At 42.3% G+C, this 21,556-nt stretch overlaps 1 protein-coding gene across 1 annotated transcript in view; it reads left to right on the top strand.

The window, feature by feature from the left end:
- Positions 1-21,556, top strand: part of wnk4a (WNK lysine deficient protein kinase 4a) — an 89,924-nt gene that overhangs the window by 22,758 nt on the left and 45,610 nt on the right. The window contains 5 exon segments of the mRNA XM_034193226.1: positions 1,303-1,475; positions 4,540-4,760; positions 6,793-6,950; positions 9,007-9,095; positions 18,510-18,729. Of these exon segments, the coding sequence (XP_034049117.1) occupies positions 1,303-1,475; positions 4,540-4,760; positions 6,793-6,950; positions 9,007-9,095; positions 18,510-18,729 (861 nt within the window).

The following is a 21,556-nucleotide window of genomic DNA, read 5'->3' as shown; positions in this document are numbered from 1 at the left end:
GTGTTAATGTGTCAAACATTTATGGTAGATTGACTTTAATGTGATCACCTGAGCAAGTGTAAACACAAGTATCAAATTTGGACTCTGATTCCGATGTAAAAGCACTCAGATACTCTCTAGTAAATGACTTGGATTGGGGCAACAAACAAACAAAAAACCTTGATAGGGAAATCCCTAATTTAAATTAAGAAATTAGCAGTTACTCAGTGAGACATTAAGAAGTGAGGTCGTGATGATGATTTTGTAGGTTTTATACTTAAAGGATTGCCCTTCAAGCGTGACGCTGCAGGATTTTGGTTCCTCAAAGAATTTCCTGAAGCCGCCAAGCGTCTGCTTTGTGCCTTTTTAGCATTTTGCCGTGCAGCGCACAGAGTTGTCTCGTAAATCGCCACGGTTTGGCAGTGTCCGTGCATTGAAGTAGCTCGGCTGTTTGCCATAAGGAATATGTTAACGCTAACTCTGTGCCTTCAACACCTCGGCTCTGTGCACATTACGCTGCACGCTCACGTAGGCGACAAAGCTTTAGGGACTCATGTTGGTACGTTTAAATATATAAATACCCAGATGGACATCAGGTCATAAACCCCCTGACTTACATACTAAAAATGTAGTCACACAAGGATTTCTATCACTGTAGAGAGATCGTTATCAACCTAGATCCAGACCGTTTGGTCACACGTTCCCCTCCGAGTGCAGGACCTCACGCTGGGGATGTTGATGTAATATGACAGCTTGACAGGTGAGTGCCGCAGGTTAAAGGTGACATGTGACTGGAGACAGCGCGGGGCTGCTGAAAGTTCAACATTGGCTACAGCGGCGCCTTACTTTGCTGGGAAAGATGAGAAATGCGGGAGAGACTCGCGGTCAACTTGATTGTAAGCACAAACACATGCGGAGAAAATTTTTTTTTTCCTCAGAAAACTGCCTCAATGCAGGATTCATGGTCGGAAGTCTCCCAGGAGTTTTCCACTAACCAGCCACCACAGCGGGAGTCACTCCAACAGGAGCTAAATTGGGCCATTCATCCTCGAGGAAGCACAAAAACGTCTTTGTTTGTTCTGTCAGCGTGATTGCAACATTTGGTTCAGGTCTGGGTGGATTTTGGAGACCTTGAAAACAGCCCCCACTCCCACTCGCCCCCTCCCTTACTGGGAACTAAGTGCGATTATGTAATCCGAGGGTCTCGGGAATGGATGAGTTTGTGGTTTGATGAACTAATTAGCTGAACTAGCAACGATTTATCAAACGTGTGTCCGAACATACAGGTGACATCATTTGACCTGACTGTTATTTCCTCTCTAGACCCGGAAGCTGACCAAGGCGGAGCGACAGCGTTTCAGCGAGGAGGTGGAGATGCTGAAGGGGCTGCAGCACCCCAACATTGTCCGATTCCATGACTCCTGGAAGTCCACAGTGAAGGGCCACAAGTGCATCATCTTGGTGACTGAACTCATGACCTCAGGCACTCTTAAAACGTAAGTGTGTTCAGTCGATTCCTGGATGTTTTGGCCCACATGGCAAGTAACGATTCAAATTCACGGGTCCTCGTGCCTCCAGAGTTCACTGACCAACCTTCAAAAGGAGGACTCCTTTTTGATCAATCGACCGTTTCACCTGGGTGTGACAGATACATGGTTATTTTACAGATGCGGGAATGGACTGGTTGTCTGTCTGTGTGGTTGGCATCCAGGAGCCAAAGTGGTTCCGTGCTGTTGTGGATGGGGAACCAGTGCATGCTCCCAGACTTGATTTGACTTGGCTTCTTGATAAATGGACTGGATTTATATAGTGCTTTTACATCTGAATCAGAAGCTCAACGTGCTTTACAGTGATGCCTCACATTCACCCATTCACACACTGATGTCAGGGTGCTGCCATGCAAGGTGCTCAGTACACACCGGGATCAACTTGAGGATTAAGGACCTTGCACAAGGGCCCTTAGTGATTTTCTGGCCTGACCCGAGGATCCTCTGGTCTCAAACCCACCGCTTAACCACTGGACCATCACCTCCCCAACACTATGAATGCCTGTTCATAAAAAGGCCCAACATTAAAAAAAAACACTTTTTGTCTGTTTTTCAATTTTAAGATCAGTTGCTCATAATTAACTACTTTGTTCATTTCCCCCAGCCACTCATTAAATGAGATTATATTTTGTTTTAGTGTGTTGTTTTGTTTTCCTGTAGCCTCTGGTGAAGGCCAACTTACACCAAAGAGTCCTGAACCAATAAATCCACACCCTCTGTTATTGTACCTCATAGACAGCACACAGGGCCCTGTTTTAACATTATTTTGAACACAGTAGATAGACAGTTATTTTAGAGATGTTGGAATGGACCGGTTGTATGCCTAGGTGGTTGCCATCTAGGACCCAAGGCGGTGTCGTGGATGCGGTGCAGTGTAGCACCAGCTCATGCTCCCACACTTAGCTTGGCTTGACTGTTTTCCACCAGAAAAATGCATTTTGGTAAATTTATTTAAGTTGACGAATGAAGAATGTGCACCACCTGACAGAAGACTGTACTCGACCCTGCAAGTGGGTCAGTGGGACCACTGGTGGTGATGTCTCAAAGTTCAACTGAGGGTCTGGGGTTGCTCTCTGTGTGCATGGCAGCACGCTGACATTGGTGCGTGTGAATGTGAGGCATCACCGTAAAGTGCTTTGAGTATCTGCATCAGATGAAAAAGCGCTATAGAAATGTAGTCCATTTCTTTTTACCACTGAGCGCTGGACATGAAGATGTTTAGTAGTTTGGTGGTGACTGCAGCTTAACATGTTCTGTAAACACTCCATTTCTATGCTGGGTCTCTGAAAATATTATGTTAGGCAGGCCAAAGTAGATTAAAGAAACATGCAGTGGGCATAGTGTGTTTTGCTTGTTACCAAAATGGTACCTGCAGAAGTTTGGACACTGTGACAGTTTGGTATCTGCAGCAGGAGATGCTGGTTGCCAGTAAGTCTGTCTTTAGCGCAATCTTTGCAGATAACAATATTTCTTCACGTGTCATGTTTTCTCATATTTGACTATTAGCTGTCATAGAAAATGAAGGGAAGTTCTTTTTTTATTTTTTAATTTACCTATAAACGTGGCAAAACAAGCCAAGTGTTTGTTTCTATTCAGAACATAATTCTGTAATTGCTGCACATTTTTGTTGTGCATTGACTTTGAAATTTCATACGGTGCATCCAGAAAGTATTCACAGCGCTTCACTATTTCCACATTTTGTTATGTTACAGTCTCATTCCAAACTTGAGTAAATTATTTTTTTCCCTCAAAACTGTACTCACAACACAAAAAAAGTGGCGCACAGCCTCTACAGCCAAAGATGGTACAAAGATGGCATGCGAACTGACGCACAGCCGTTCATGTGTGTGCGCACAGCCTCTACAGCCAAAGGCGGCATGCGAACAGTCGTTTGTGTGTGTGTACAATGTTCGTGCAAGACGTCAGGCTTGGGAGGTTGGACGAAGTTGGACCACAGTCAAGCGGAACGCTGACGGTACGGGAATTACGCAAGCAATGAGGAACTGTCAAGACAGAAAGCAAAACGGAATATGGATAGCTTGAAGTTGTCATCGCTATTCGTACAAGAATGAAACTGGACGACGGTTTTGTTTTGGCTCCAGTGTCTTTCGTTAGTGCCATTTGACCGGGGCTTCATTGCTAGGAAGGTTCAACGACCAAAATACCAACATTCTGGGCACAATGAATGTCTTTTCACTATTATCTGATGTATTTGTGTGACTGACATCGTTATTCAAGCATTCAAAAGGCTATTCCTACCACCACACAACTCCAGCCACACACTAGAAAGTTTCTTGACAGTTCTTGTTATTGAGCAAAACCGCGTCTCCCTAACCAGATAAAGTTGTGACGTCATCACGCTTGCACGTAGGCGCTGTCTAGCGGGATCTTGAAAATACCCCATTAAGCTGTAGGAACATCTCAAGGATGATCAGGGGAAACAGGATGCACCTGAGCTCAGTTTTGCGTTTCATGGCTAAAGCTGTGAATACTTACGTACTGTGATTTGTTAGTGTTTTTTTTTTAATAAATTTGCAAAAATCTCAGACTTTCTCACATTGTTATTATGGGGTATTGTGTGTAGAATTTTGCGGAAAAAAAATGAATTTCATCCATTTTGGAATAAGGCTGTAACACAACAAAATGTGGAAAAAGTGAAGTGCTATTCATATTTTCCAGATGCACTGTATGTTCATGAAGTGCAATATTTGCAATTAGGAAAGACTGAAATCATTAAAATTCTCAATCAGGTCACAGAATATATTGTAATATTCAGATCACTCATAAGACTGAAAAACAGTCAAACTTTAATTTATTTCATTTTTTTTCTTTCGGATGAGTATTTGACAAAATGTTCAAAATATCTCAAATCTGGATAACACATTGTGGGACAGAATTCAGGAAACTTGCACAGTTTAAAATTTCCTCTTGTATGTCAAAATAGGACATGAGTTATGTATCGGCTCTTAAAAGCTTCCTCTTGCTGTATGTTTATTCTTGTCTCTTGTTTTAGGTACTTGAAGAGGTTCAAGGAGATGAAGCTGAAGCTGTTGCAGCGCTGGAGCCGTCAAATCCTCAAAGGGCTACACTTCCTGCATACACGCACCCCTCCTATCATCCACCGGGACCTCAAGTGTGACAACATCTTCATCACCGGCCCCACTGGATCTGTCAAGATAGGAGATCTGGGGCTGGCCACACTCAAAAGTGCCTCTTTTGCGAAAAGTGTCATTGGTATGGATACAATGTTGTATTTGTACACATTAAATCTGATAGAAAGTCTATCTCAGACATGTATCCAACAAAAATACAAGGATAACACTTCATGATTTGAAGTACAAGATCTAAGATTTCTTCTATGTCTACAAAAAGCTTATTTTCTCTTGAATTTTGTTCACAAATTTAAGGTTTTGAGTGAGTGCACAATCAGCACACTTACTGCTGGAAAGTTCCCCAAACTGAATATTTATTTCGCTACTGTAGGCTGCTTCCGTTGTCGTTTCTAACCAGTCTTACAACCTCAGACAAGGGTGGGCACAGGTCAGCTAATCAGCTAATGGCTAATTACTGAAACTACCTTTTTCAATGGAGGATTACCTATCCAGCTAACTTTGAAAGCCATGAGTGGACGAGTTACCTTCCACTAGATGTAGTTCTGCTGACTTCAAGTTAACTAAGATTGTCTTGAATAAACTTTTAACAATAATGTTTGTTCCTGCTGCAGCTAATACCTTAATCCAATAAGTAAATTTGAGACATTGCGCCAAGCCAACAAGCATCACCTCAAGGAGATAAAATAACTTCATGTGTGTTTTTAATTCTTAAAATTCCTATTCTCTAATACTTTCTGTACTGTGAATAAATTGTATGTTGAATGGAAAGTGACCTGGGATCGGCTCCAGCTCCCCCGTTACCCTTAGTATTAGAAGGAGGGCATAGAAAATGAAAGAATGAATGTACGAGGTCTATTAGATAATAAACCGACCCTTTTATTTATTTTTTTTTAACTATATGGATTTGAATGACGTGCGATTACACCAATCATGCTTGAACCCTCGTGCGCATGCGTGAGTTTTTTTCACGCGTGTCGGTGACGTCATTTCCCTGTGGGCAGGCCTTGAGTGAGATGTGGTCCCGCCCTCTCGGCTGAATTCCTTTGTTTCACACACTGCTCGAGACGGCGCGCGTTGCTTTATCAAAATTTTTTCCGGATCTGTGAGGAATATCCGAGTGGACACTATTCGAGAAATTAAGCTGGTTTTCGGTGAAAAGTTTAACGGCTGATGAGAGATTATGGGGTGTTTCTGTCGGTGTAAGGACTTCCCACGGAGCAGGACGTCGTGCAGCGCTTCCAGGCGCCGTCGTCGGCCTGTTTCAACCTGAAAACATCCTAATTTAAGGCTTAATTCATCCAGGACGTCGTGAGAGAACAGAGAAGATTCAAAAGAGGCCGGCATGAGGACTTTATACGGACATTCCACTGTTTAAGGACATTTTTTAATGAAAGACGTGCGCGCAAATTCGCCGAGTCGTTTCCGTGACGATTCGGCAAATCTGTGTGCGCCGCGACAGGAAAAACACCTCCGTGTTGAAAACCATTTGTAAAATTCAGGCGGCTTTTGATGGCTTTCAACAAGTGAGTAACTGAGAAATTGTTTAACAGCTTGGGCGTGTTCCAACTTGCCTGTTAAGGTTTCCAACGGAGGTGTTTTTCCTGACGCGATCCCCCGCGGTCGGGTCCGGCCCGACATGCGACTCTGCCCGCACGTTCTTTCGTTATGATGGATGGATGGATGGACGGTTAGCAGTAGTTTTCACAGTTTCAGTTTAGCGTTATCACAATTGACCTTTTCAGTTGGTGGATTAGCAGTTCTTGAAGCTAACATTTATGCTAGCTGTGCCCGCCAGTGCCACACACGTTGTATTTCCATGCCATCCCAGGACAGCCACGTCCACATACTTGACCAAATAAAGTTTTTTCCCCTCAAGATTAATTGCACATTTTAGAGCAGCCTTTTATTTGAACAGTCTAATGCACATTTGTGCAATAACCATGCTGTTAAATAAGTATCTTGATATGGCGCATATAACTGAATTTTTTTAGCAAAGGTGAATTGCCCACTTTGAACAACTTTGTGAACAAAATTCAAAGAAAATAAACCTTTTGTGCGCACAGAAGAGTACAAACAAAATCAATGCATTTATATTTTTGTTGAGTATAATTGGGGTACCACCAGAATAATGATTGTCCTCTGAATGCCTGCAGGAACACCAGAGTTCATGGCCCCAGAGATGTACGAGGAGAAGTATGACGAAGTGGTGGATGTGTACGCCTTTGGAATGTGCATCCTGGAGATGGCCACGTCTGAGTACCCATACTCCGAGTGCCAAAACGCTGCTCAAATCTACCGCAAAGTCACTAGTGTGAGTAATAAGAACAGATTTTTTTTCTTTCTTTCTTCAAATCCTGCCAGTAGTTGGCATAATTACTAACATGTGTCGACCACCTTCCTCGTTCTGGGGGAATTATACTACGGAGAACTGAATGTACATCTGGATAGTTTAAATCCTTAAATGTGAGGACCACATAGATTTAAAGGCTTTGTTTTAGTTACGAGGTGAGGGAACAGCACTGTACCGTGATCTGACCACTTTTCTGTTTTTAGTCTACAATCATTACAGTTTCGCAGGTCCTAATGTCATCATGCCCACAAGGTACATTTCTTTCTAAAAACTTTAAATGACATGTTTTCTGAAGCATACAGTACGTGTGTCAACTGTAAAAGTGAACCTTGTCTTGAGCGTCGGCATCCAGAGCTGAACATGGCTTGAATCCCAGCCCAGCGGCTGCATGCATAAATCCATTTTGGGTGTTCAACAGAAGCCCAGACTCACTGCAGTGGCTTTTAAAATGGTAGCAAATAAAGGCTTCCATATTTCACATGCCAAGGAAAGCGATGACGCAACAGCGGGCATGAGCAAGCAACTGTAGAATTATATGTTTTGGAAAATATGTCTGTCTCTACTCGACAAAGAAGGCTTTTTCTTTCACGTGTGTTGCATAAGTGGAGCAAACGGACTCTGACGAAGGCTGGAGATGGAGAAGGAGAAAATGCCAACAGCTCAGACACGAGTGGATCCTTTATGAACAACACAATACCTTACTGTGGACTTTACATAAATATTTAATGGACATTGTATCACAATACACAATCGTAAGTGTATAACACCGATGATGCTTAGAAAATATATATAGTCTATAAGATTGGATTAGAAAGATTCCCCCCCTGTACATCAACACAACACTCCAGTTTGATAGATAGAAATTGTTTATATATATTATACAAATAATGGATGGTAAGGAGTCCAACATAGAGAAATATTGGATTCAGAAAAGTTATATTGGACGAGGCGTAGCCAATATTTCTCTATGTTGGACGACTTGCCATCCATCAATTGTTATGTTCTCCACCCCCCTCCCAAATTAAGCAAACAACAAAGAGTCAAGTAAATTAGATCAGTTTATTTTGTTGTGAACAGCATATGATTGATTCTGATGCGATGAATGCTTCTAAAACATCAGTAGCTTGTCTACCTTCTTAGTGTTTCTGGCATCCTTGGAGTTCAATAATTCCACCAGTTCCTCCTCTGTGAACTCAGCAAACCTCTGGCAGATAATTTTCTGCTGTTGTTGACATGTTTGTTGCCATTTTTTTCAACCAGCGTCTGTCAGCTAGTTCCTGACCTTCGTATGCTGCGCTCTGATTGGCTAGCTGTTGGCAGTAAGCTCTAACGCTATTGGTCAGTGGGAACCGATCCAATATAACTTTTGGTCCTAGCCTTTTTGGATCCAACATAACTTTCTGGAGCCAAGCATGCCAAAATACAGGTAAATGATGGACAGAAAGGCTAATCTGTGATTGGCTGTTGCAATCTGAGTGGAGAACACACACACACACAGACACACACACACACATATCATTTCTTATCTGTGTTTTTAAAGTGTTGCTGTAACTCTCATGCTGCTTGTGAGTGTCCCCATGATCTTTTTCTGTCCTCAGATTATCTCTGTGGTCTGAATTAAAAAAAAAAAGACAGAGTGAAGGAAGACAGGATGAGGATTGCCTGTTTTCGTTTTACCCACTTCCTGAGCTTTTATAGCGCCCCCCCCCCCCCCATGTTGACATGCTTGCACTCTTTAATGTCATGCTGGTCTTTAGCAGACGTCATCAAGCGGAGCATTACATTGACGTCACGTGCAGGTGGGAGTGGCTGTTGTTGCCTCAAACTGAGCCTCTGATGGGAAAACTGTGGAATGTTGCAGGAAATTAATTTCGTGGCCAATAAGTTATTCTTCTTATCACTGTAACACCAAATATAAATCTTTCTTGCATCATGTGATGTGATATGAGGTACAACAGTTTCAGTAAAGCTATCTCTTTTTCCCCCTTTTTTTTTTTTGTTTTTGTTTGCCTTACAGGGAATCAAACCTGACAGCTTTTATAAAGTCAAAGTCCCGGAGCTGAAGGAGATCATTGAGGGATGCATTCGTATGAACAAAGATGAAAGGTACCAGCCGTCTTCATACTGATATTTTTTTTTCATCAGCAAATCCTCAAAAACCTCAACTGCAATAAACAATCAAATCATATCGTGCACCAATAACATTTGATTTAATGTCTGATCCTATAGAAATTCCTGGTGCTTATTTTCAAGTTACTGAATATACAAGAGGGAGACTTTGAGAGAGGCCATCAGAACAGAAATGACAACTCTGACGACGTTTTAGGCTTTCAGATTGCATGAAAACACATTTTTCATACATGATACAGATACTGGAACCTTCAAGATATCCAGATACTGATACATTTGTCAATGTTTGGTCAACTCCAACTGTGAAACAAATATTCTTCTCCCCAAAACTAAAACATTCATAGCTCACAACATGACCCGGATGGAAAACTTGGATCAGAGTGTGTTTTTTTTTTTTTTGTTTTTTTTTGAAGTTCCAGTAGCCAAGCCAATAGATTTGGCCAATATCAGACCAATGCCAATTTGAAATATCACCTTTGGACACTCCCACTGAAATATCACCTTTGCACACCCCTAATGAAATACCACCTTTGCACACCCCTAATGAAATATCACCTTTGCACACCCCTAATGAAGTATCACCTTTGCACAACCCTAATGAAATATGACCTTTGCACAACCCTAATGAAATATGACCTTTGCACAACCCTAATGAAATATGACCTTTGCACAACCCTAATGAAATACCACCTTTGCACACCCATAATGAAATAACACCTTTGCACACCCCTAATGAAATATGACCTTTGCACAACCCTAATGAAATATGACCTTTGCACAACCCTAATGAAATATCACCTTTGCACACCCCTAATGAAGTATCACCTTTGCACAACCCTAATGAAGTATCACCTTTGCACAACCCTAATGAAATATCACCTTTGCACACCCCTAATGAAATATCACCTTTGCACAACCCTAATGAAATATCACCTTTGCATAACCCTAATGAAATCTCACCTTTGCACACCCCTAATGAAGTATCACCTTTGCACAACCCTAATGAAATATGACCTTTGCACACCCCTAATGAAGTATCACCTTTGCACAACCCTAATGAAATATGACCTTGGCACACCCCTAATGACGTATCACCTTTGCATAACCCTAATGAAATCTCACCTTTGCACACCCCTAATGAAGTATCACCTTTGCACAACCCTAATGAAGTATCACCTTTGCACAACCCTAATGAAATATGACCTTGGCACACCCCTAATGACGTATCACCTTTGCACAACCCTAATGAAATATGACCTTTGCACAACCCTAATGAAATATCACCTTTGCACAACCCTAATGAAATATCACCTTTGCACACCCTTAAGCCCCATTTACACATAGACGGTTTTGTCGGCGGGTAGTACGTAGACCAAAGTTCGCGGTAGTTCCAGCTGTTTACGCGGTGGAAAGGGGCGGAGCATTTCGCCGGCGTTTTGACCGCCGTACTAGCCGCAAATACGCGGATAAAACGCAGCTAAATTTGCTGAATAAAGCGGCGTTTTGACGCCGTAGCATCTGGCACATGTCAGGCAACGGGGGTTAATACCCAGTTCTATCCTTTACAATTGCAGGTTAAGACGTGCGTGAGAACGGCGGTGTTCTGCTACCGCCGATAATGCCCTGTGTACCGCTGGATTTATCCAGGCAAATCCTGCGTTACTCCAGGAACTTTTGCTTATAGGCACCGCCCCCAGACTATAATAGGCTGAAGCAGCAGGAATACATGCCTCTGTCACTGCAGGGGGAGGGAGATCATCAGCCTTTTCTTCTCCTTCCTTTTCCCCTCCTCAACGTGTTGCTCAGTCTCCGCCACAGGGCTACCCTCTGCTTCTGAACCAGACCTCTTGGTAAAACCCCGTTTACACATAGATGGTAAGAGCTCCCGGAAGAGTTTTTGGCCGTCTTAAGGATCACACGCCGTTGTTAATGCCGGCACTAGGGGGCGTGGCTTAGTTCCGGCTTTACCGGGAATCGTCGAAAAAATTATTCAACATGTTGAATAATTCCGGGAGCGCTCCCGGAGAATTCGCGTGACGACGGAGACAACACGAACAACAGCGTTTGATACTTTTTAATCGCCGTTTCATCCTGCCCCTTCCTGTAGTGCCGCAGTTTACACCGCCGTAATTGGCGGCCGGCGTTGTATCCCTAATCAACGGCGTGTAAAATGGAGATAGAGCCCACATCGGCGTCCTCAAGGGCGTTATAACCGGCGACAGAGGCAGACAAATCAGCGGCGCTAGCGGACAGTACGCCGTTCTAAACGCCACCTCCCGGTTAACGGTGTTCCAAACGGCCGATAGGCGGCGGTCAATATAAAAACGCTAGCGCGCTGCATGCAGGCCTCTCACTCGCGGCCAGCTCCAGATATTTTTGCAGAGAAGCTCCAGGATGCCTCCTAAAAGAAAATTGGCAGCGGCAAGGTAATGAAGTATCACGTTTGCGCACCCCTAATGAAGTATCACCTTTGCGCACCCCTAATGAAGCATCACCTTTGCGCACCCCTAATGAAGCATCACCTTTGCGCACCCCTAATGAAGCATCACCTTTGCGCACCCCTAATGAAATATCACCTTTGCACACCCCTAATGAAGTATCACCTTTGCACAGTCCTAATGAAATATGACCTTTACACAACCCTAATGAAATATCACCTTTGCACAACCCTAATGAAATATCACCTTTGCGCAACCCTTAAGCCCCATTTACACATAGACGGTTTTGTCGGCGGGTAGTACGTAGACCAAAGTTCGCGGTAGTTCCAGCTGTTTACGCGGTGGAAAGGGGCGGGGCATTTCGCCGGCGTTTTGACCGCCGTACTAGCCGCAAATACACGGATAAAACGCCGCTAAATCTGCTGAATAAAGCGGCGTTTTGACGCCGTAGCATCTGGCACACGTCAGGCAACGGGGGTTAATACCCAGTTCTATCCTTTACAATCGCAGGTTAAGACGTGCGTGAGAACGGCGGTGTTCTGCTACCGCCGATAATGCCCTGTGTACCGCTGGATTTATCCAGGCAAATCCTGCGTTACTCCAGGAACTTTTGCATATAGGCACCGCCCCCAGAGTATAATAGGCTGAAGCAGCAGGAATAGATGCCTCTGTCACTGCAGGGGGAGGGAGATCATCAGCCTTTTCTTCTCCTTCCTTTTCCCCTCCTCAACGTGTTGCTCAGTCTCCGCCACAAGGCTACCCTCTGCTTCTGAACCAGACCTCTTGGTAAAGCCCCGTTTACACATAGATGGTAAGAGCTCCCGGAAGAGTTTTTGGCCGTCTTAAGGATCACACGCCGTTGTTAATGCCGGCACTAGGGGGCGTGGCTTAGTTCCGGCTTTACCGGGAATCGTTGAAAAAATTATTCAACATGTTGAATAATTCCGGGAGCGCTCCCGGAGAATTCGCGTGACGACGGAGACAACACGAACAACAGCGTTTGATACTTTTTAATCGCCGTTTCATCCTGCCCCTTCCTGTAGTGCCGCAGTTTACACCGCCGTAATTGGCGGCCGGCGTTGTATCCCTAATCAACGGCGTGTAAAACGGAGATAGAGCCCACATCGGCGTCCTCAAGGGCGTTTTAACCGGCGACAGAGGCAGACAAAACAGCGGCGCTAGCGGACAGTACGCCGTTCTAAATGCCACCTCCCGGTTAATGGTGTTCCAAATGGCCGATAGGCGGCAGTCAATATAAAAACGCTAGCGCGCTGCATGCAGGCCTCTCACTCGCGGCCAGCTCCAGATATTTTTGCAGAGAAGCTCCAGTATGTCTCCTAAAAGAAAATTGGCAGCGGCAAGGTAATGAAGTATCACGTTTGCGCACCCCTAATGAAGTATCACGTTTGCGCACCCCTAATGAAGTATCACGTTTGCGCACCCCTAATGAAGTATCACGTTTGCGCACCCCTAATGAAGTATCACGTTTGCGCACCCCTAATGAAGTATCAGCTTTGCGCACCGCTGTTCAACATAAAGATTGCCGTTGATGATTACTCAATAACATGATTGTAAAGTCCTGATTTTAAAACAGCCTGGTTTTCTTGTATAATTTTCATGAGATGACCTAAAATTAATTGTTGTATTATTACTTAAATTATGTCTTAAATGTGAAAAGTAGTCCCGTGTTTTACTTATTTATATTAAAACTAGCTGAGTTACCCATTCTATGCATGGGTAATGAAGAATTTTAGCCATGTCATATTTCAAGGTGTAGTAAGTTGCACTGCATTTTGTGTGTGTTGTCATCATTAATTTTCATCGAGCAATTTGTGACATTCATGAGACTCACGTGAATGATGATAAAAGCTGATAGCATGTCATATCACTGCAATGCTCTGGCATGCAGCACACAACAGGTATATTTTAATTGACAAAAATGTACACCTTAACTCACACGCAGAGTGCGCTGGGACTTTCGGATTGTAATTAAAGTGCACCCTCGCCAGCAGTTATTACGTAGTAAATAAAGTGTGATGCTTGCTACCTGACCTGAGTACCACGTGAACTGCGAAAATAAGGGCTCCAGTGAGCGGGTTGTGATCTAACATTTAAGGTTGACCATGTGTGTGTTCGTGCACTTATGCTTTCAACCTAAGGGCTCCAGTGACCTCCCCCCTTGGTGTCCCCAGTCACCATACCAAGTTTGGTGTCGATTGCATAATTACTGTGGCTGTGCATAGAATGCACATGTGGTCAGCTTTATACATTAGAAGAGTAAACATTAGGGGTGTCACAATACATGTAGTTGTATTGAACCATACTAATTGAACCTTACACACGCAACTGTTTTGGGGCACAGAACCATGGGTGCAATTTGGTGGGGGATAGGGGGGACATGTCCCCCCCACCTTTTCAACCGGGGGGACAGAATATGGTATGTCCCCCCCCACCTTCTGACATATATGTGTGTACTTGAAACATGCTATGCCAGTCTTATGTGAAAACCATGTAAGTCTTATGTGCGAAACCATGTCAGAATAGTATCTTTGTTTCTGCAAGTTTGTATTTTTAGCAGCATTGACTTGTTTACACCTGTTTCTTGTTTGTCACATTCAGAATTTTCTGGGACTGCATTTGCCCACATTTGAAACCAAAAATAGTTGCCTCTAGGGACTAGTGTCTACACATAAGTATCAATGGACCATATGCTAATTTACTAAATTCTGAAAGTTAGAAAAGGAAATCAGAAAAGCTATCTGGGACCTCAGAAAGCCCTTCTGCAATAATTGCTTGATCTCCAAAATCAGTCTGTGCAAGTGAAATTATGTTCAATATGAGTGTTGTCATTAGTGCCGCTTCGAAAATTAAATTCATGATAAGTAATTTATCCTAAACTTATGATCTGTTGTTTTTTCAAACTTATGCAAAAACAAATCTTGAGAAAAAAAATACAGTATGCGATAGTTAATAATTATTAAGAGCCTGTTCTTTTATATTTATGAATACATTTTACCACATTGCAGTTGTCTTTTTAATGAGAATTCAACCTATCATTCTTTTTGAGTTCTACACATGTGGTGATACCTTATTTACACCAGGATGTTAATAAAATCAGTGCTGGCTATTCTCAGAATAAAGTACTTATATCCACAGTTTCAAATTGTATAAGTCAAATGGTGTCCACTTTATGGTCTTCTCAAAACATTAAAATTACTGTTCTGGATGCTCAGAATGCATCTGAGCTTATCTAGAAACCGTTGGCTTCTGGGGGCCTAAAGCGGCCCCCGGCCTACGGGCTTCAGCCCTGTGGGCCTCGCACTTTGTCCCCCCAATTTCTACAACCCCTGGCAAAAATTATGGAATCACCGGCCTCTGAGGATGTTCATTCAGTTGTTTAATTTTGTAGAAAAAAAGCAGATCACAGACATGACACAAAACTAAAGTCATTTCAAATGGCAACTTTCTGGCTTTAAGAAACACTATAAGAAATTAGGAAAAATAATTGTGGCAGTCAGTAACGGTTACTTTTTTAGACCAAGCAGAGGGAAAAAAATATGGAATCACTCAATTCTGAGGAAAAAATTATGAATCATGAAAAACAAAAGAACGCTCCAACACATCACTAGTATTTTGTTGCACCACCTCTGGCTTTTATAACAGCTTGCAGTCTCTGAGGCATGGACTTAATGAGTGACAAACAGTACTCTTCATCAATCTGGCTCCAACTTTCTCTGATTGCTGTTGCCAGATCAGCTTTGCAGGTTGGAGCCTTGTCATGGACCATTTTCTTCAACTTCCACCAAAGATTTTCAATTGGATTAAGATCCGGACTATTTGCAGGCCATGACATTGACCCTATGTGTCTTTTTGCAAGGAATGTTTTCACAGTTTTTGCTCTATGGCAAGATGCATTATCATCTTGAAAAATGATTTCATCATCCCCAAACATCCTTTCAATTGATGGGATAAGAAAAGTGTCCAAAATATCACATAAACTTGTGCATTTATTGATGATGTAATGACAGCCATCTCCCCAGTGCCTTTACCTGACATGCAGCCCCATATCATCAATGACTGTGGAAATTTACATGTTCTCTTCAGGCAGTCATCTTTATAAATCTCATTGGAACGGCACCAAACAAAAGTTCCATTTCCTTTAGGCAGTTTCTTACAGTTCGGTCACAGACGTTGACTCTAGTTTCCTCCCATTCGTTCCTCATTTGTTTTGTTGTGCATTTTCGATTTTTGAGACATATTGCTTTAAGTTTTCTGTCTTGACTCTTTGATGTCTTCCTTGGTCTACCAGTATGTTTGCCTTTAACAACCTTCCCATGTTGTTTGTATTTGGTCCAGAGTTTAGACACAGCTGATTGTGAACAACCAACATCTTTTGCAACATTGCGTGATGATTTACCCTCTTTTAAGAGTTTGATAATCCTCTCCTTTGTTTCAATTGACATCTTTCGTGTTGGAGCCATGATTCATGTCAGTCCACTTGGTGCAACAGCTCTCCAAGGTGTGATCACTCCTTTTTAGATGCAGACTAACGAGCAGATCTGATCTGATGCAGGTGTTAGTTTTGGGGATGAAAATTTACAGGGTGATTCCATAATTTATTCCTCGGAATTGAGTGAGTCCATATTTTTTTGGTCTAAAAAAGTAACCGTTACTGACTGCCACAATCTTTTTTCTTGATTTCTTATAGTGTTTCTTAAAGCCAGAAAGTTGCCATTTGAAATGACTTTAGTTTTGTGTCATGTCTGTGATCTGCTTTTTTTCTACAAAATTAAACAACTGAATGAACATCCTCCGAGGCCGGTGATTCCATAATTTTTGCCAGGGGTTGTAGTTCTAAATTGTGCCCTTGCACAGAACTGTACACAGAATACACAGTACAACTGTGCAGTATGATTTGGCACAATACGTATATTTGTTTCAATAAGTCAACCAACATTTTGTCTCATTTCCACAGACAGTGTGTCCTTCTGGTTTCATGATTTGTGCAGGAGGAGGATGGTTTTCAGCCTCAGTGTAGGAGGCATGACCACACCCCTCAGCTTGATGTGTGTGTCGAATAGAGGCAACAGTGAGCCAGCCAGCTGAATCGAGCGAACAGATTATTCAAATCAGAAACTTTGGAAGCATAACTGGAACTGGTTAATTTATGCTTTTCTTCAAAAAGATGAACCTAAAAGCGAAAGTGTACTGATCCCACATTTGTTGTGGAATCACTGTCCTGTATGAGGTCAGACCGTATTTGAGTTTAGACCCAAAATGCCACCATCTTACAATAAAAGTTGACGTGTAAAATTTCAAGGATGAGACGGCCGTCGAAAGGCAGCACTGCGTATAATGATTTCAAATGATGTTTTTATGAAATGCCGTCATTTTTGCACAAATCCAAACTTAAAATGGCACAATGTGTCACAAAATTCATCCCAACGCAATTGAAAAGAGATCTCATCCAATTCATGAACGTTTAATGAAAAAAGAAAGTTTACATTTACACTCTGTCTCACAGTTACTCACAGATTAAAGCTACTGTATGTAACAACTGAACCGTGATGTCTAAACACAAATATACGTAAACTGAACCGTGATTTCTGTGTGCTGTGACACCTCTAATAAACAAGCAGCAACTCTTCATTGTTTTGAAAAGTTTTAGGCACCTATGTGCCACACGTTTGGCACTATTTCCTGCATCAAGTGTGCACGTAAGTAACACAACATCTGATAGTAATCCTTTTTAACTAGAAGCACTCAGAGAGTGCAAACCTCCGCCAAGGCCATGGGGTCACTGACGCCATAACATCTACACGCCGTGGAATCACTGAACCTAAAAAAGTCTAACAATGATGTTTGCTCAGTAGTAAAAAAAAGTTTCATCTGCTGTGACTGGATAGCATGTATCCTTAGCGCTTGGCATCACAGTTTATTGCAACTTGCACCTTTCCCAGAAGTTACTGTCATCTGAGCACTGATATTGATATTGCATGTGCTTATAGACAAAAACAAATGAGACAAAATTCAATTTATTATTCAACTAAACTGCAAATATATGAATTTTGTAACATTTATGAAATACTTCTGTAAACAAGGCCATAGGGTCACTGACCCTAAAGAGATTCCCTCCTTTATATTTGACATCCTTGACCATGAAAACATACCACTAGAACTTGGAATCACTTTTATGTCTTTATTAGTTCAAAAGTTATTGTATAAAAACGATTATTCGGTAATGGAGGTTTTCTTCATGATCTAGCTCCATAACATTTGAAGCTACATCAAATCTGATGACACCTTACTGAATCAGTACAGATTCAGCTACAATTTGGTGTTAGTTGTGCATCTCTAGCTTCATTTGTCACCTCACACTGACACATTTTCTATTTTCCCTATATTTTTTCATATTCTGGATCACCAGATCTGGAATCTGGATCCGATCATCACCAAACTTTATTGTTTGATAGAACATTTGACTATGTTACAGCCTAATTTTTTTCAAGCCTTTCTGCCTTGTTTTTGTGGAGTTAAAAACTAGAATGTCAAAATTCCCCCTATCCCGCAATGGTGAAGAATCCTTTAAAAATTTCTGGATCCGGATCGTGATCCGGATCACCAGTAAAATTTAATCACTTGTTCCTCTTGTCATTTCCAACCACTCCACAAAATTTCATCAAAATCCGTTAAAAATTTTTTGAGTTATCCTGCTGACAAACAGACAGACAGGCAAACAAACAAATGCGACCGAAAACATAACCTCCTTGGCGGAGGTAACTAATCTTGTGTAGAACATGTTTTCTTCCAACATTTACAGCTGATTAAAATCTGCCGCATAAAGTTGTCTTTTGTCAAAACTACTGTGATTCCTTTTGAATGATGGGAAGCAAGTGTGTTTTTAAAGCTACTCTCGCTAAAAGCAAATTGCTTCCACCTTTTTTTCCTGCAGGTACACCATCCAGGACCTCTTGGATCACCCGTTTTTCCAGGAGAACCATGGCGTCCACGTGGAGCTGGCAGAGGAGGACGACATGGTGAAGACGGGACTTAAACTTTGGTTGCGCATGGATGACACCAAGAAGCTCCACGGGAAGTACAAGGACAACAACGCCATCGAGTTCCTGTTCGAGCTCTACAAGGACGTTCCTGAGGAAGTGGCCCAGGAGATGGTAGGTGATCATACAGCTCCACTGATAACCAAGGAAATCATGTAACGGATCCCAGATCAACAAATAGTGACGGCTTCACTTAACACACCTGGCCTCATGTACAAAAACCTGGCGTACGTCCGTCTCCACATCCACGTGCAAATGTATCAAAATTGACGTGAGCGTGGCAATGTGCGGTGCATCATACAAAAATCCAGGCCAGCGTACGCACGTTTCTACAGCTATTGTTCCACTGCGGACATGTAAAGGTGATGCAGGGAACCGTTAATAGTGTGAAAACAAGAAGTCATCAGAGTGACGTGCACATCAGAGACACACTGATGAACATTCAACAAACCCACGGGTTTGCAATTATATGGATGGATATTAAAGCGCGTGCAAAGCGATGCATAAAATGGCACTAACAATGGCTGCGTTAGCGTTGTTAAAGCACCTTGCAAATGGTTCAGTCCGACGTAAGCGTGTATTCTGGGAACGCGAGGATTTACTTGCAAATGACAATAAATGGCTCATAAACCGATTTCGATTACCAAGGCCACTGTTACTGGAGTTACGGCTCAGAGCGCAATACGGCGACGAGCCAGGTGCTGACCACGCTGGGCTTCCTGGCATCAGGGGCATTCCAGCGTGAGCTAGCTGATCGGTCAGGTGTGTGCCACTCAACCTTGCGCCAAGTCATGCCAGCTGTGTGGAACACAATCATGCGAATCTCATCCAGGTACATTTCAAAATGACAGCGCATTTTGCAGCGAGAGCTGGTTTCCCGAATGTAATCGGAGCAATTAACTGCACACATTTTGCTATAAAGGCGCCGTCACATGATGAGTTTGTTTCTGTTAATAGGAAACATTTGCATCCATCAATGTTCAAATTGTGTGTAGCGCAAATGCGCATCTGGAGGCTGCACGGTGCGTGATGGCGAGTGGGGGGGGGGGGGGGTGGCTGAAAATGTGCGCATTAAAATGCTTTTTTAACAATTTTTATTATTAATATTTTTTCTTTTTCTCGATGGTGGAACTAGAAATGAGCCTCTTAACAAGCCCCCGACTGCGTTCATTATTTGTCAATAAAAGCGTGTGTAATGTTAATGTCACACACTGTCAGCCGCCGCGCACCTAGCTCAATTCAGCATTTACACACACAAACTTAAGATTTAATTTCCGTTTTACATGACAGCGAGCGGAGTGAACGGTGATTTAACCACAGCTTTCGTTATTTTTGCACGTTGTCTCTGAAAGTTCTTTAATTTTTACACAAAACAACATGGCGACGATGGCGGGCGTCAGCAAACACACAAGACCCCACACTTATGGTGCCGTCAGCACGACACAACCAAACTATTTGAATACATTTGTATATTCAGATGGAGGCGTGGCCAGGGAGGAGTTTGGTGCGTGTGCACGTGTGTTTGATTCCACATTCAGTGGGATGTACAAACCAAACGTGCATGGATTCATGCCTACGCACACTTTGACACATCTGAATATATTTGTGCTTACGCCTAATTCAGGGTTTTGGCGTATGGCGACGTTTAGTAGAAAGTCAACGCAAGTCTTTGCACATGAGGCCCCTGCAGTCTGGATCCTGGTTTTGATTTATAAAATGGTTTTAGGTAGTGTTCATCTTAAACTAATTGAATAAGGACGAAGAATCAGCTCATTTTCATCAGCCTTTGGAGACATGAGCCTAAACTGCTCCTTGCTGGAAATACTTTTGTTCCATCAGTAATAACATTCAAAGTAAGTGTTCCAGTTACTTAATTTTACTTATTTACAATCAGTTCCGACAGTTCCATAGATACTTCCTGTACTGCTTACTGTGGAGCATTTGGATAGCGAAAATGCAGACTAACCTGATTAAAATTGGATGAACTTAGATGCACCAGATGGATTGAAAAATCAGCTTGTTTAGCCTATTTGGTATGAGGAAAGCAGAACACAAACTAATGTTGGAGAGGTGTTTTCTATGGAGGTCAAAAGTAAAACAAAAAACAAAGTAGTTACGCAAACTTGCAGATGTAACGTCAAAAGAAAAAAAAAAAGACAATAATAAATAAATAAATTTGCTTGCCACCACCATGTTTGACCCAAAACATTCTTCTTCATGGTCAGTTTCTTTGCTTCGCCATGCTTCTTCACTGTAAACGTTTTGGATTAAATCACTGGTGGCAAACTATAAAACATATTTATTTATATATTTATTTTATCAAGCATCACCGCTATGAGTTTGTGCGACTACTTTGTTTTTAGTGTCCACTGGATGTGTTCACTGCTTGCTGGAGTGACGCCCGCTTTTACGGGAGTCAATATTTAAGCTAACAACCGCGGGGAGAAATAAGACACTCATTTTGTCAGCAAATACGAGACAAAATATGCAACAAAACACGGAGGTAAAATTGGATTTAAACAATGAGTAGAATTTATGAATGGGGTGATATCAATTTTATCTTCTGTAATGCAAATTAGTTATACTATTTTTTATTTTTGACAACCAGGCCTGACAATTCCACAGATGGTTTAGTTCTTATTGAAATAGAAACTCCTCTGAGTTATTTGTTGTTTGGCACTTGACCTCATACACTGAAGGTGGTTTGGCGAATGCGACCCAGGGCCATTATGTCACTTTTATGGACAGGCAAAATATTGATATGAGCTCCGCTTATAAAACCAGCATGTTGCAAAGTGTGTCAAGGGCAACACTCAACATTTAATCATCAGAAGTCTGAAATATGAGATTGCGGCTTAAGAAGCAGCTGAGGTCACATCTTTAATAATATAATGGTTCTCCTGCTTGTTATGTAACAGGCCCTCATGTCCTCCAGAACCCA

The sequence above is a fragment of the Thalassophryne amazonica genome, chromosome 18 (assembly GCF_902500255.1).
Source record: "Thalassophryne amazonica chromosome 18, fThaAma1.1, whole genome shotgun sequence".
NCBI classification, from domain to species: domain Eukaryota; kingdom Metazoa; phylum Chordata; class Actinopteri; order Batrachoidiformes; family Batrachoididae; genus Thalassophryne; species Thalassophryne amazonica.
This window is presented reverse-complemented; position numbering and strand designations above follow the sequence as displayed.